This window comes from Neodiprion virginianus, chromosome 4 (assembly GCF_021901495.1).
Source record: "Neodiprion virginianus isolate iyNeoVirg1 chromosome 4, iyNeoVirg1.1, whole genome shotgun sequence".
Classification (NCBI taxonomy): domain Eukaryota; kingdom Metazoa; phylum Arthropoda; class Insecta; order Hymenoptera; family Diprionidae; genus Neodiprion; species Neodiprion virginianus.
Window position 1 is genome coordinate 32905870 of NC_060880.1, and position 16838 is coordinate 32922707.

The window sequence follows — 16838 nt, forward strand, 5'->3', positions numbered from 1 at the left end:
CCATTTTGAATTTCATTAAAATTATCCAAATTTTTCAGACACCACGGATGCAGAAGATCGAAATATATCATATATTGGCCTAAAATTCCGCAAGGATTCGAGTCGCTCGAAATTATTTGTCGTAACTACAAATTCTGCATCGCAAACGTAATTATCCGTCACGATGAGCCGTGTTTTACAGAAATTGATAACCAACAAAAGGATAGATATCTGAAACTTGCATATTTTTTTATTTTGACACCATGCGCATCGTGATTCAATTACAGACAGTAATTTCGCCCTCCGTCAAGGGTGAAGGGTACACCGCATCCCGAAAAGAATTCTTTCTGTACGGCTAAAGACTTACAGCCGAGGGGCTGCTCACTCGCGGATTCGGTGACACGACGATTTCCGAAAGGAATCGGTTTCTTGTGATTTAGACTGTGATTCCCGTGATTTCCGAATCAATGAGATTACCTATTATTCCAACGATTAAAAGTGATTTTCAGGTGTTGCAAATCATTGATTTTTAGACTCTCGAGAAATGAATATTGATTAATTGTTATAGATTAACAATAATTAATTTACGATCGGGGATACGTGGATACTCAATCAATAACAGATTATTAAAGAAATTAGTATAATTTTTTATTTTCTCGTAAACATTTAAAATTTTTTCATTTGTAATAGGGGATGACATCGAGAATGTATCTATGTCTATGAATATATCTATACTTTAAGAAATCATGAGAAAATCAGGAATCATGCGATTCGAGTGATTTCCAGCGACGTTTAGCGATTGCCTGTCTGATTTTGGATGAAATGGTCCAATGATTTCTCAAGTGAGCAGCCCCTCGCTCACAGCTTTGAAACGCACTTGACTGCCGCCACGCTTCCAACATCAGCGATTTTCTTTCGCATCGACAAACGAATTGACAAAGCAACGAGTTTTTCTACCTACCTCGCTGAATCCGCCTCCCATTCAAACATCGGCAAACAATGTTTATTATGTAATTACATCGCGACAATCCACGATTCCTCGTTCAGCACCGCGTTTTCTTCGGCTGAGTTAACAGAAGAGCTGTTTGCAAACGAACACTTGGTAGGAGAAGACGCGGCACCTATTCGCCACTACCTGCACGTGCCGTCGCCTATATTTACGTTGCAATTACATACCTATGTAAATATACAGACGGGCGGGGCACTGCGGCACACGCATCAACCAACAGCCGGAGCACCGTGCTTTCAACTTCGACAGAACTTGGTGCATTGGCGGTGCAGGCGGGGGAACACACCGATTGTGCACGTGTAACGCGTCTTGCAAGCACTGGGTATCGGTATTAGAGTTGGAAGCGTTTAGCCGAAGACAGATGGGACTGCTTACCATTGGTTGGACACCGAGCGAAACCGTAAGAATATAATCATTTGCTGGTCATTTCGGATACTTTCAGTCTGGTTGAAAGCGAAACGCGCCTTGGGAATCCGGACATTCGGCGATTCATGTCGTATGTATAATATTTGAAATTTTACAGTGAGTTTCTCTGACTTTCAGCCTGTGGAACGATGCGTGCGCCTTGTTCAAGCAACCGGAATTACAGCTTGCGTTTCAGATTAGCATTGTATCTCGTCCACCGAAGTAGGTATGATTGTATTTCGGTGATCCCGGCACGGCCATCCCGAACATTGTTAAAACAATTCGTATTTGATGTTTTCAAAATAAATAATACCTGACGTTTGGGATGACTGGGGCAGGATACCAGGATCTCGATCTGAACATGCACTGTAATGCCGGTTGCTTGAATAAGGCGCACACATCGTTCCGAAGATGGAGAAACTGTATGACGTATACCTGCAACGCTGTTGACTTTGCTTCGCTTGACTCGATTCACTGGAACCATCCTGCATTGCGACAATTGTGACATTCTTTCGTTTTCCCACACTTTATATTTTTCATCGAGATTTGTCTCTGTACGGATTTCAAATCTGTCTGACGTGAGTTACACGTAGCCGAAGAAAGCACGGAAGCTTTTTTCTTCAGCAATTCTTATCTGCTTGATCAACCGGTTAACAGTGCGAATTCAACCGCGTGTTTGAATATACGAAAGTACGTTTTTGCTGCGATACTTGACTCAATGACAATACAAATGACTACTACATTATTGACTACATATTTATTTTCAATATCGTGTCATTGTGTCGTTGGTAATTCCGAGAGTAAAATACGTGCCGTAACACTTTTAGCAAGATATTTTTCAATGCATCGTAGATTAAAGACGGAATGGAGAATTCTCACGAACTCTCATACATGTTAGTGCAAAAGATTTCAAATAACTTCATCCGTAGTCAATTTTACTAGATTGGGTCGACTGCCAAACCACCGGCTCTATTTTTTATTATTTGATCCTCGATAGGTCTCGCTTCGGAAACTGAAATTATTTGATACGGTGCTCGCGGTACTTGATGCGTTCCATTTTCCTTTTTCTTCGACACTATTACACCGATTTTGAAGTTGAAACAACTCCAGTTTGAGAAGCGAGATACTCTGTTGCCATAGTTCTTTCACTAGACAATTGATACACTCGTCGTTATTCAGTGACCGGTTTGTTGATACAAGAGTACTAGAAAATAGAAATTTGTCACTAATAGAAGTGACGCGACAATCTCGTCTTCGACTCCGTTATAGCCTGTATACTCACAATAAATTTCTCTAGACAGTACTGCTATCTGCATGAAATAAATGAAATTTTCCATCAGTTTATACGAAATTTAATGTTCCAAAGCCATCTCCGCTGCGTCTCTCGCTTTTCCGGCTGCTACTAGCTGTGACTGAAACCTGGCTCCATTCGCAGATCTCGGACTCCGTTGTCTTGCTACCAGGCTACGTTACCAACCGAACTCAGATCTATCTCGACGCTTGCTGACTTAAACGTGCACTCTGTCAGTATCTCTTCCGGACAGAAGAGACTCGCTCTTGATGGTGATTCTTCATCTAGATTTCTCTACTTCCTGCTTCCCACGTTTCTATGTTTCTACTTTATTCTATTCTTTTTTCTAACATTGTCTTTGCCGTCTTTCACTCTTCCAATTTTTGTATCCTTCTATCTGTATATTTCTACTCCTGTCTATGTCGTTGTAGTTCTATGTCTCTATTCTGTGCTCTTCTTTACTTTAATTATCGAACTAGGCTAAGTTTTTGGATTTGAGACTCTGTATATAGCTTAATTTTGTATACTTTTCTTGTTATTTCCCAATATGCCTATGAAAAAGATCTAACTAAAAACCATCAAACCATCAAATTACACTAGTGGAAAAATAGCACATACAGAAGTATATGAGAAATTGTTTTAAATTCGTGTTTTAGGTGTTGATTCCAGTGCTCTTTGCAATACGTACAAATTCTTCAGATAGACACATATTAGAAAACCCACGATATACTCAATTTTGGTAATTGAAGTCGAATTGTGGACGAATATAGGAGTTACCATAAACCCAAAAATCTTACGAGTGTCCATAGCAGCCAGAAAATCATTCCCCACATCACTGTTACTACAGCGTAGTGAATGATCCGCAACCTGTGAATGGAAACGCAAAATGACATATAAGACAATGCAGTATAATCGTATAATCGTTGCAATATTCGCGAATTATCTCAAAACTCAAACGCGAGGCTAGGCATCACAATGATATATCGATAATTCTTACTCCGTACTAGAAATTTCATCTCGAAGCCATTTCGATATGTAACATGTTGTTGTTTTGTCGCCGAAGTAGATCGTGCACGACATACATTGGTGTAATGCAAATAGCAAATGCTCAGGCGTACTACAAAGCTGAGGGAACGGACCTTTTGGAGAACACCCCGGAGGACACTAGCGTTACTGGCCACCAAACAAAATTGGAAGCTGGATTGGACACACGTGAATTAAGGGACACAGTCCGATAGGATACCGAGATATGAAATGACTTCAAGAAATCCAATCGGACACCAGCGATATTGAACACCGAACTCTCGATTGAAACCAAAATTTCTCAGATGTGGAAAGTCATTGCTAAAGTCTCATTTCTGGACCGATGCGGCAAACGGAAGCTCCAGTATACATATTTTCCTGCAGCAGTACATGTTTAAATTAGAGAAGACGGGATGCGTAATTCAAGGTGAAGGAATATGCACACAGAAATTTTTCTCCACTACGGTATCAGTAACCGACGTATTTCATCACCTGGAAAATCTTTATAGCGTTGTTAACTGGATATATTGAGTGACCACCGAATACGGAGCTTACATCTTCCGCAATAGGTCTGAGAAATGGACCTATGGCATTACTTTTCCATATCAGACAAATTTAGGTTTCAATCGAATACTTGTCTATTCAACTCATTGGCCCTTCGAAGTTTATTCGGTGTTAGGTGTCTAATCGGGTTGTGCACAAAGTCGCTGGTATCCAGTCGGACAGTGTCGATTAAATCTTATTGCCCAATCGGTCCGCGTCGAATTATTCTCGTGACCAATACTGCTTCCGGTTTTTTTTTTATCCAATAAGGCTGGTGTCTTATCAAGGGTTGCTGAAACGGATTTCATTTCATTTGCAAAAATCCCAAACGACGTTACATACCTTGCATATCTAACAGCTGCTTTAGGTATAGTGTCCAATGGGTCTTTCAAAAGATAAACACGTCCACCACGAACGGAATTGTAGTTGAATTCCTCCCAGCTGAAGTCTTTCATGTTCAACTTAAACTGGTTCTGATCGGCGGGGTTCAACTTCGCCGACAGTCTCAAAACACCGTTGTTACTGAAGCGCCATTGTCGCGTCGCGAAATACGAAATCACGGCGCTGAATTTGTGAATCTTCTTGTAAGCTTTCCATAACCTGTAGACAGACAACATGACTCATTAAGGTTCCTGCAAACATTGGATATACGATTGAAATATGTCAAGCCGTTGACAGATCCGAATATCGTACGGGTATTATAAATTGACCATTTCGCTATCGAAGATTGATGCAATCATACTTACATGGGCTCGCGTCCTATAATGCGGGCCACACTGTCTACAATGAGAGCGGGAAGAAGGTGGAGGAAGATCACGTATATCTTGTGAACCGATTCATACTTATTGAGTTTGAAGCAGTAGTACCATATACACATCATACTTGGAACTTTTAATCCATATTCTTCTATTTGACGCATGAATTCACCCCACCTAAAGGGTTTCTGGCACGATGATACGACGTTGTAGATTGGAGGCTCATCAGTCTCCGGAATCTTCGAACTATACGCGTTATTGACATTCGTGGTTCTGAAACAGAGTAATTCACCTAATGTTGATATCACACTTTTCCACCGAGGTTTCCATACGCTGAAAGTAAGAAAGCTGCGGGATCTTACCGAGCTTCGGCGATGTCCCATGCGGCGACAATGATGTTGTTGACTACGAAGTCTGCGGGAATCATGTCGGCGATGCCTTCCGGGTCACAGTGAAGAGTCCGTAATAATCCAATCGCAGCCCCGAGCACTACTCCGGTGGGACCGTAGACGTTGTCGATCCAACCAGCGATGGGTTCCTTATAAGTTGCGATTACTATGGACGGCCTGACAATGCAGACTGGCAGACTATGACTGTTGCGGCGAATAACGTCCTCGGCGACCGCTTTGGTGAAGACGTACGTATTCGGATATTTACCCAAGAGTCTGTAAGTTTGCAGCGAATACGAAAGGAGTAAAGAAATTCAAGTTTCAGGTAAAACTTGATAGACATTTTGTAAGAGACGAATTGAAATATTAATTCTATGTCGGTGCGAGGCTTCGCGCTCGAGCGAATCAGGAGTCAAGATGCATCGGGAGGAAATCGCATGACTTACACCGGCGTGAGGTGTTCGAGGGAGGCGTCATCCAATATCTCCACGAGATCGAGTAACTTGTCCGAGTCGATTGGTGGTGGGTAGAATTTTTCATCGATGGACTCTCGAACGCAGTTCGAGTAGGCTGTTGAGATGTGGACGAATGCCTGCAGTCGGTAGAAGAGGACGAATGAGAGTGAGAAATTTTGATACCGGTGAAAGCAGCGCTGCCAACCGTTGAGCATCGATCAACTCACTCTAAGATTTGGCATTTCCTTGGCGAGTATCAGCATCTCCTTGGTGCCTCTGACGTTGATCTTGGTAGCAATTCGCACGGATTCGTCAAATCGTACGGTGGCTGCACCGTGTATCACGATGTTCGTGGTTCGGAGCAGTTCCCTTTGCTCCGGCGCCAAACCCAAACCGATCTCCCCCACGTCACCCTCGATCAACCTGACTTTTCGAGCAAATCCAGGCTTCTCTTTCTTCAGTCGGTCGAAAATCTGCAATGGAAACAACGAGGTAATTCCAATTTCCTCCCACAATATTCCTTACTCAACGTTAAAGGACAACGTAAATATATTTGTTTATTCATGGGGATTTTGATTCAGCTCTTTGCATACGTCCCAAAATTGAAATAATTTGAGGCCAAAAGTACTTGAAGATAACTCACCAAGTCGTCAAAGAGTTCCGCAAATCTTTCTTGCGGGCTTTTCCCTTTTTTTGCTCGGAGCAGCAGAAACAACGTGCTCACCTCGGGACATGACCTACAAATTATTCAGTCTCAATTGTCGCTTTGTGTTGATTTTTTCCATATTCTATTGTAGAGCCTAGTTATTAGGGTGGTTAATGAAAACACTACCTTCTAATTTTTTTCACGCTCCCTTCATGAATGTTTCGAGATGTAAAATAAATGCCACAACGGCAAGGAGGACGTATACAATCAACTTTTAGAGGTCGCTCAATGCGGTCATAGGTCGTTTTTAACGGTTTTGGCTGTTTTTTCATTAAAAAATGATTTCTCTTCTAAAAAGTTCAAATCGAGGTGAATCCAAATTTCTACGTTTCTTCCATATCCGGGCTTACTTGAAAAAAATTATAATTGCACTAAGAAACAATTGCGTTGAGTAAACAGCAGAACACAAAAATATTTCGAGTTTAAGTCTTTTTTCATACTTTTCCCAATATGATTTGATTCTTTCTAGTCTAGATTCGATCGTTAAGCCTAGGCAAGTCGTGGAAAAGTTCCTCAAGGAATAGGATATCTTACCCACATTTCACCAGTGCCGCAAAAAACTTCATCAAAACCATATTGATGTTGATTCAAAAACGCATCCGTGAAAAAAGGATTAAATGTAACAAATGGGAAGTGAAGAGTATCTATCGGTGCATCGAGTAACTGTTTGCAATACGGTTTTTTAATGAATTTTATATGTGGGCGGGACACACTGCCAAAGGCACTGCAGGTTTTGGATTAACGAAATTCATCGAAAGCTGACCGGATGAATTTATTTTAATATTTACTAATGGTGTGATTTTCACCTTGGCATTTTATGATCTATATCGAAAATAAGTGGTCAATTTACTTTGCGTCGAGTGTACTTACATGCCAGTTTATTCTACAAGCTGAATGAAAGGAATCGCACGTAAGCCTCGAGTCTAGATCTCGAGTTAGAAAAACAATATAATTACGTATTTCACAACTCAATCTTGACATCTCATAAGATTGCACCTGCTATAAAACTCATTCAACGAGGTCTAGAGTCAAAGGAGTCATCATGAGCAGGAAACCTTTTCTCAGTCATAATAATGACCTGGTTAACCGAACGAGGAAATTACGAATCAGAAAATTGGCAACAGCTGGTACTACGCAATATTTTCACTCTTCTCGTGTTACAAAAATTTAATGTCCTGACTTACCGCAGTATCCGCTCTGTCAGAAGTTTTCCTAAAAAACCGGCACCTCCAGTGAGAAGGATATTCGTGTGTGCATAAAAACTTGCAACTTCACTGGGACCCGTGGCCTGATCGGATGCAGAGTCCGACAGCATGTCTTGTATATACGAAGCTTGAGACATCTGAACGAGAAATCCCTAACGAATAAAAACAGAACAATATTTGCAAGTGCGAACTTTCTATGTATGTCGATTTCGTTTTTTCAACCATATCGTTTTGTACGTCGATCATAAGTGTACGGATAGAGTTTTCGTTCCAGTGATCACGTAGCTTACGGTCGGTTGAATCAGCAGAAAAGTCAAATTATATAGTTCTCTGCGCCTGTTTATCAATTTTAATTTTTGTCGCACCAGAAAACCGTGTGGAAAGTAAGACAGCTACAAACTACTAATTAGACGCGAAACATTAAAATGCTAGGTTATACATACAATTTGGAACAGTAAATTCTTTAAAAATTCCCCGACTCCCTTAATGAAATAATAATTCTTTTTAATTCGTTGTCACTTGAACGATTTCTCAATACGTATAACATCTTCGAACGCAACCAACACATTAAAATTAGAAATAAGTACGGTGAAATGACTGAAATCGTCCCGACATACCAAAGTAGCGATCAAAGAAGTAAACAGCTAGAGAAGCACCTCGAAACTGAACCATACGCCGAGCAGCTCAATGTGTAACTAAGGATCAACGACGGAAGCCATGCCACGGCTGTAAAATATTCAACTGCTCGTAGCGACCTTTTACTCTTAGAAACTTAGCCTTGCTAACGAGGGTCGCTTACCATCAATTCCAGTAAAATTTTAGCTCCATGATCGACGCGCTGTACTAGCGTCCTTATGGAAGTGGAGAACGTGCTGTAAAAATACTTAGATTAAAGCTTAGCTGATGTTTTCTTATTTTTATTTTTTTATTGCAGCTCCCGTCGGAAGGAAAACTCGTATGATAGTTATATTCCCAGGTATTCCAGGGACTCTTCATATTTCAATTAAAAACATCTGTTTGTAGCACGCGAAGCATGGTAGATAGATATGAGGCACATGATTGTTATCACTTCGAAAGTCATTCCGTTTTTGGGTTTTTTAAATTATTTGAATTCGATTTTAATTTTCTACAATTTTTTTGAAACGATTTTATTGATCGAGACAATTCGAAAATCTGGATAAATTCTGGAAAATTGTGGCTCAAGCATCAAAATTTTTAAGCTTGGATCCGGAGCGGGGAGATTTTTCCGTCTTACTGTTTTCAAGCTTTTTCCGAACAAAAGCGTTCAAAAAATGAAAAGCTGGAGTCATTTTACTACGGATGGGCTGTATACAAAGGAAATTGAACCTCGAATAGCTTTAAATGCTAAATTCTGTGTGATGCGCACTATTCGGTATTTGTGCAAGTAATTGATCAAATTTTTATCGAAAGTGCAGGACGCAAACGATTCGCCATATTTTTAACAGAAACCATCAAAATCACTTCGTTTCCAAGCACCAAATTATCATATTATAAGTTTTCCTACATCTGTACGCATTTGAGATGAACGATGAATTTTCAAATATTCGTATCAATCGAGTGAAGAATTGCTGATAGTAGCAGTAGACAAAAGAGACAAATTATTATTCGTGAAAAACATTTCACCATTTATTTTGTCATGTCCCGATTCAGGAAAATCGTACTTTCCGAAGACTGTTAAAAAAATTGGCGTCAAGTCTCTTGATATCCAGTTAAACATCGATTTGACCTATCAAGTTATGAATATGTATTCTTCTCGATGAAAGCTTGGTTGATTCAAATAACTTTTTATCATCTCCTTTCCGCGGTGGACGTTCATGAATATGATTGGGCGCTGACGATGCTTCGTGGATCATTCGAAATCGTAAAAACAGAGAGTTAATAAAAATAAATATAGCGAAACCGCATGAGTTGGACGATTTACATAAACAGAACCATTTAATTAATTCACACGCAACGCTTATAGTTGCGTAAACGGCTATTCAAATTAATCGGCACGACATTACCACAGCTGAATCGGATCGTCATGCTTATAAAAATAAGAATGTAAATTACTATTTATCGACCGGAATTCAGATTCTTAGAGCTATAGCTGATAAAATCTATCCGTGGCCTATATACTGTGGCGGACGTTTAAAAATCAAAGCACAATTCGACTGACGCTGTAACGATCCCGATAGAGCGTTTACAACAAATTCATATTAGTTTTCTAGGTTCACCTCTCGGACCTACAAGTTAAGAATAAATATTTCGGCTTGTAATAAACTTTCAGTCCTCGCCTTGAGTACGGAAGTGAAGACGAATGCGCAGATATGTTAGCAACAATTGACGTATACTTAACTACGATCTATAATCTTACAATAAAATTGTATAACGAGTATACGCAATTGGTCACAGAAGTCTACCGTTTTACAATCACGCCATGGATATCCAAATGAGCGATCTCGCTGTGATATCAGCTTAGGCTGTTGCCGAACGAGTACCGACTTTGCAATAAAAGAAGCACTGCCTGCAATATTAGGTAACTGTCAGCTCTGGTCTTTAGTGTGTTGATAATTGGTGGGTAAATCCTGAAATGGTGCGCCGACACACTGACACTAACATTGGTATAATAATAATAGGTATTTTGCTGAGAGTTTATTTTACGCAAATGAAAATGAACGAAGTATTTACAAAAGAAATAAAGAGAGTCAAGGAAATCAAGATAATAAAGAAAGTAAAGGAAATGTAAGAAAATGAAGAAAATACAGAAGAAACATAAAAAATAATTCAATAGTCTTTGGCTAATTAAGGAAACAAACACTCGGCTATATAAATTGATTAAAGGTAAGTTAATAAACCTGCTAATTATTATTTTAATATAATATTCCAAGTTATTTATTGTTATGGTCACTTTACGAATTCAGGAGGAGATTCTTTCAGTAGATCGACTTCCCGCTGTTTACAGATTATGCGGTACTGAAATGAGGAGTTCTGGACTGCCTGAATTTTTATGTGTTTATCTGAAATGTTTTATTGTTTTCTATGCATTTTTATAACCAAATCAGATTGTAGATATTGATTGATTATTTTGGAAGTTGGTAAGGTTTGAAGTTGTCTTATCTATGGTGCAAATGGTTTTATTCTATTATTATTATTATTATTTCTTATTACGTATTTCAAGTAATAAGTATTTTTCTTTGCAAAGGATACGCGTCGACAAGATCGATCGCTGTTGAGAAGCTTCTTCGACCTTCTATAAGCTTCTATGACCTTCGACTAACTCCGATAGGGAACATCGTTCCTGCAAAAAAAAGAAAAAAAAAAAAAATAAGGGAAGACCGGGGCTAGAAGTTACACTTTTTACAAAAAATGAAATTTCGCAGAATGTATAGATACGAATTCATCCCTAGTTGATGTGACTTGAGGTTTACTGTCAAATATTATTTCTGCGACAGAACTAATTGGATATCGAAAATCGTTCTTGAGATATGCATTTTTTTTTAAACCTGAACGGACTGTCACATCCTTCGGTCTGGGGCAAAAAGTTACGGCCCTGGGGTAAATTGTTACACAGTTTTTCTTTCTGTGGTTTAAGAGAAAGTTAACCCTATTCTTGCCTTCACAATAAAACGCAACAAGTGCGATTATGAATAATAATCTTTATTTATTAAAAATAATGAACACTCGAGATTTCGAGAAAACGAAGCTTAATTCGATCAAAAACAAATCATTTTCTTCGTTTTACACTTGAATCGAAAATGAAATCGAATTTTATAAGGACAGAGTTTCATTTTATTTTATTTTTTACAACAAGAATCCATCTTAAAAAATAAATTTCGGAAAAATACTACACGTACTCACTGCAGCGGCGCAAAATTTGTTTCTTACGTTAGAACATAGCTTTTTTAGTTTAAACCGTGACACCATCTTCCATAGTTCAGAAATAATAACCGTCGTAACAACCTATCCCTGTAACTTCTAGCCCCGGTCTCCCCTACTCTACGTTTTGACAGAATGATTTCAAGACACCGAGCTTACTTCTACAAAAAGCGAAGCCTAATTTACTCTCGCTTCCGGGGCGGCACAAATCACTTGAATGCACTATTCGAACGAATAATTTTAAACTTGCTTCAATAGTTCTTCGGCAAAGTCGAACTCTGCGTTTCAAAATATTTTGCAAGGGAAACAGGCAACGTGGAATTATTTTTCTACCGAAGCAAATTAACAGGCAGCGAAATTAAAAGATGGGAAACATGCTTTTATTGGGAAATACGTGTGATCAGTTTGAGTCTGAAACAAAGCTGTTTTTACAATAACACGGGTTGGCTCATTGTCAGCAGTCTTATTCATTTTCAGGTATATGAAAGCACTTATACGTCTTTTATTTTTGATGGCCACTGAATTATAACAGGGGGCAATACGGGTGATTTTACGCAACAATACGATACTTATTATCAATTCCCATGATACGTAAACAAGTCCAGGCTACTTTGAAGCAGCTGCAGACAATTAACATGTAATTCATTATACAATCTAAGGTTAAATGTAGCACTACTTCCGGTGGGGGTATTTGAATAATTCACAGAGAACAGCTTGGAAAGTGAAAACGCAAAGCTCAATCCCCCGAACGACGTAATTTCAAGCTTAGTTCAAGAAAATGTGATTGAAGTTCGGATCGTTCGTCAAACGATTTTTCTTATTAGAAATGGTTTTCATTCATTTTAATGTATGTAGATGGAATAGCCAGTCGTGTTAAAGTGAAAATAATTTTTTTTTTTTTACTTCAACAGCTTCCTGAATAATCCATAAAAAGTATCAACAATGCATAAAACAATTCGACTGTCCCGCAGGATTGAATTATCAGTCTTGGGTTTATGATCTTAACACGCGATATGGTAATTAAATTCAGATTTTTAAAACGACGGGAGCGTTGGCTGAAAAATTTTTGATCGGTTATCGCTCATCCATTGACTGCTCCCAGCATTTTGAAAATCTGATTTCAATTACCATATCGCGTAAACCCAAAACTGATAGTTCGATTCCTGAGTACAGTTCAATCGTTTGTGTATTATTACTACTTTCATAATTATTCGGCGATATTTGGCGATGAAAAATTTTACGCCCACTTTCTGACGAATCGACATTTCGTCTGCATTCATCAAGATACGAGAAGAAGGTTTGAAGTAAAGCAAAAAAATTCGTTCGGTGAACGATCCAAGCTTCGTCCACTTTGACTTTACATCGTACATACATATATGTAAATTTCTACACTGGCGAGGGCAATGGTCCATAGGGCCCATGAGTAAAATCATCGGGCGAAACCACAGACAATATGTCAAAATAGATGGACCTATATCGAATGGTGGGGGGCGCATTTTTCCGTGCAGCGGAACCCAGGGAGTTCTCATTTAACTATTGCCTCCACCCCACAGCAGCCATTGCACAGGGAATGCATTCAAAATTCAAAACAACAGATAGATGAGAATCTTTGTAATACAAAAATACAATGAATCTCACAATCAACTAAGGTCCAGATTCATCAGTTTCAAGCCATCGTATTCCGAATCAAGAAAGATGTGCTATCCCTGCATGTTAATTTACTGTACTACTCATTTTGAGATGATGAGACTTCTAATTAAAATATTGCTCGTCAAATTTTTTCTCAATTCTATTGTTGCAAAGCACTGTTACAAAATGTCGCTAGATTATCATATTAACAAAGAAAAGAAATGTGTCAAAAATTGATCGAGTGGGAATTTTTATTGCCATTGCAAATGGATCGGTTTGGAATCGTTACTTCAATCATTTCGTCAAATGCAGACAAGTTGTTGTCATTCAATAATCGAAATTATAATCACATACTCAATAAGACTTAAAAATAAGACACCTTAATTACACATTAGGCTTTTCCTAACTAAATAAGCTCCGTGTATGCTTTCCGTGGAATAAAATAAAACAACCTAATAAGTAACAGCAGCAAAAAACGCAGTTTACTTGTATTTCAGCTACGGTATCAGTGTTGCCCGGTCATTTTACCCTCAATATATCCCAACGTTACCGAAGACAATAGTTTGAACAGCGTTACTTTATTGTCCGATATTTGAATTTCTTTTCAAACGTATCGATTGGCCACGTAATCACGTTCACTTTGCGGTTGGCTTCTTGTACTTAGCTTAAGATAAACTTTTGTTCTATGCGTTTTGTATCATGGATTCCTTGAAAGACAGAATCATCCCGATATTTCTGCAGTTCCGTAGACTTAATCATCCGATTGACGTAAGGACTCAACTAATACCGGTTAGTCGTCTCGGCGTTGTCAAGGTTATCCACAAACTTTTAAATGAGAACGTTGACCTTCAGCGACATTCATCTTCACGTATGTGTCGAGCCTTGACTCTGTGCCGATTAGCAGGATAATCTTTCCTCGCTTTTTTTAACGATAATATTTTTAGCTCCGTGCCGTGTATCCTTATGCAGCGCTAAACTGTCAGCATCACGGTGAAAGCTGCGGTAGCACGGCGAATAGTCAGTCGATCAACATTATTCAAAGCATGAACATATAACGATATGTTTCGATATAATGAAAAGTTTGAAAGAAGTGGTCACATGCGATCTTATCATGCTTATTATTCTTATTTCTTCGCAATCTGTTGGGGAATTTATTCACGCATGTACTGTGACTTTTAATTTATAAAAAGAAAAAACGACGGTAAACAAAAAAATCAGACTACTCAATACCGATACAAATGAAACTTGACACATCTTTCATCGACTACGCATCTAAAAATAAGTGTATAATTGTACACTGTTATGTACTCTCGAAATATACCTACACCTCTTGATTAAATTGTATGACTAGCGATACGTTTGTAATTTCACTTTTCTATGTTGAATTATGCGAATAAAACCACATAGGCTGACCAATTGTAAGACTAAATATTTATATCGTTATATTTCTTTTGTGTTGTTGTTTTATGTATCATTTTAGAAAAGCCACTCGGAAGTAGAAAGTTCGTTACGGGACCTAATACTTCTCATACTTGTGCGAAACTTCTGGTATAAGATCCGATGGTTGTTTCACTTCATTTTTCGTTTACTTTTCAAATTCCCACAGGCCGCATTCTTGAGAATATTCTCTAGCGATGTGTGGACAAAGTCTCTGTAATCTTTTTCACAGTTGGCATCCATAAAATGTTTTGAATTTAAAGTAGATCCGTGCAACCGTTCCACAAATGATAAAGCCTTAAGCCGTCGATTTGCTGAAAAGGCATGGAAAAGAAAAGGATTCGTCGTTATCATCAACTTTGACTGTTAATATTTCAGGACTCACTCTATAAATTGTCATCAAATTCACGGAGTGCGGTCAATGTGCGGTCACAGTATTCAAAAATGTCGCAACCATTACCAAAATATCATAATTCAAGAATCTCCCTCGGAATCTCCGGAAGCACTGATGAGGGTAAGAATATTTGAAAAACGTGGAATGCTTTTTGGATTCGGAACAATGATATAAAAAATCGCCAACCAAATCTAAGAGGGTGAGGGCCAGACCCTAGTTGAATTGATGTGGAATGTCCCATATACTTGCGACGGATTAAGTTTGATTATTGTTTGTTTGTGGAAGGACTAACTCGCCACATAATTTAACGCTCATTCTAAAACAAAAACTTTTTAACACGATTTACCTGAAGTGAACGCTGAATTCCCTCCTTGATCACGTTCGTTTTGCGAGGAAATGAGCTTTTGGAATAAAAAGTTGGCACTAACCTTTCGTTGATCTTGATGTTTTGGGCTATGGGCGACTGTCCGGTGACTGGACACGACTCGAACCGCTCAATAATGTCTTTTTTTGGTAAATGTTGGGATAATGAATGACAACTAAGTGGTTGTTAATTGATTCTACTCGAAATGCAGATTAAACACAACAGCAAGAGGTTTATTCAGAATAAATGGATTACACACAGTAACAATTCAAAATCAATTCAGAATACATGGTTTAGGATAAAAGTGAACGTAGTCATTTGAAATGTATTAATTGACAAAAGGCAAACTTGGCAATCGCTAATATGAATTCGTTTTTATTCGCACACTTTAAATTTCCAGTTAAGAAATGCTTCGCTGAGCGGTTAAAATTTAGAACTTCTATTGCAAGAAGAGAATTCTTGAGAGCCAATGCTCGGCAGACTTGCGGCATTTTGACAAACCCCATGTTTTCTTTATTTACTCAGTTATAGGTACATGCCGTACATAAGATGGGGTCTCATTAGTTCGACCGGCGATTTCTATAGTCGTTCAGGTATGAAAGGTGTAAGAATTTGACCGTGTTCAACGGCATAGTGTCAAGGCTGCCACTTGAATATGTATTTTAAAATACTTAATTATTGTTATTGAAAAAATCAATGCCAGACAGCTATTGCAGTTCCAAAGTCATGGTGAACACTTTCGAAAGCCCCCCCCCCCCCCAAAAAAAAAAAAAACAATTTACGGTATTTTGACAAAGCTGAAATTTATATATGATTTTAGTAGTAATATTTTAAGCTCATATTTAGCACGGCAGATATTTTCAACCGAAACGATTTAGTTGAATGAAAATTGCTGCTTCAACCATTATTTGGTGAAAATAAATGTACCGTAGTTGACATAATAAATTTTTTTCGAGTCGAATCAATCAAACGAGTCATTTGAACTACGCGGGTGATTTGATCGCAGATTTGTCAGGTCCATACAATATTAAATTTTTTCAACTAAATGATCCGGTTGACGAAGGGGGTACCTGCGATTCCACGCGTGCAATCGTTTCAACTGAATATTTTTTTGTCGTCAAAGTACTCGGTATGCCACAGAATAAAATTTTAACCTCTCGATTCAAACCCTACACGTGATTTAGTTATCCCATAACTGTTTTTTATTCTTTCTGTTTCAACTTATACATTGTTGAATACGTATGGTTGAAAGATCTAAGCGGGTCGTTTGTGAGGAACTTGTGATGATTGAAAGGAACAAATCAAGAGTCTCTGCCTAAGCAAATCTACATCTTGCAGGTACTACTTGCTTTGGTGATTCAAGTTAGCGAATATA

The 16838-nt window shown here is 38.5% G+C and overlaps 1 protein-coding gene across 2 annotated transcripts; it reads right to left on the reverse strand.

Annotated features, from left to right (window-relative positions):
• Positions 1-2135: 2135 nt before the first annotated feature.
• LOC124301776 (fatty acyl-CoA reductase wat-like) lies at positions 2136-8466 on the reverse strand. 2 transcript variants are annotated; one of them, XM_046757188.1, is made up of 9 exons: positions 8378-8466; positions 7740-7912; positions 6493-6586; positions 6077-6322; positions 5841-5986; positions 5368-5670; positions 4997-5278; positions 4593-4850; positions 2136-3551 (listed from the first exon to the last, which is right to left on the reverse strand). In XM_046757188.1, exons 2-9 carry the CDS (start codon positions 7895-7897, stop codon positions 3458-3460), a joined length of 1581 nt encoding a protein of 526 aa, XP_046613144.1. In that variant the 5' UTR covers positions 7898-7912; positions 8378-8466; the 3' UTR covers positions 2136-3457. The 2 variants fall into 2 exon arrangements, with proteins under 2 accessions (XP_046613144.1, XP_046613145.1); XM_046757189.1 differs by lacking the exons at positions 7740-7912; positions 8378-8466 and adding an exon at positions 6682-6896.
• Positions 8467-16838: the final 8372 nt, after the last annotated feature.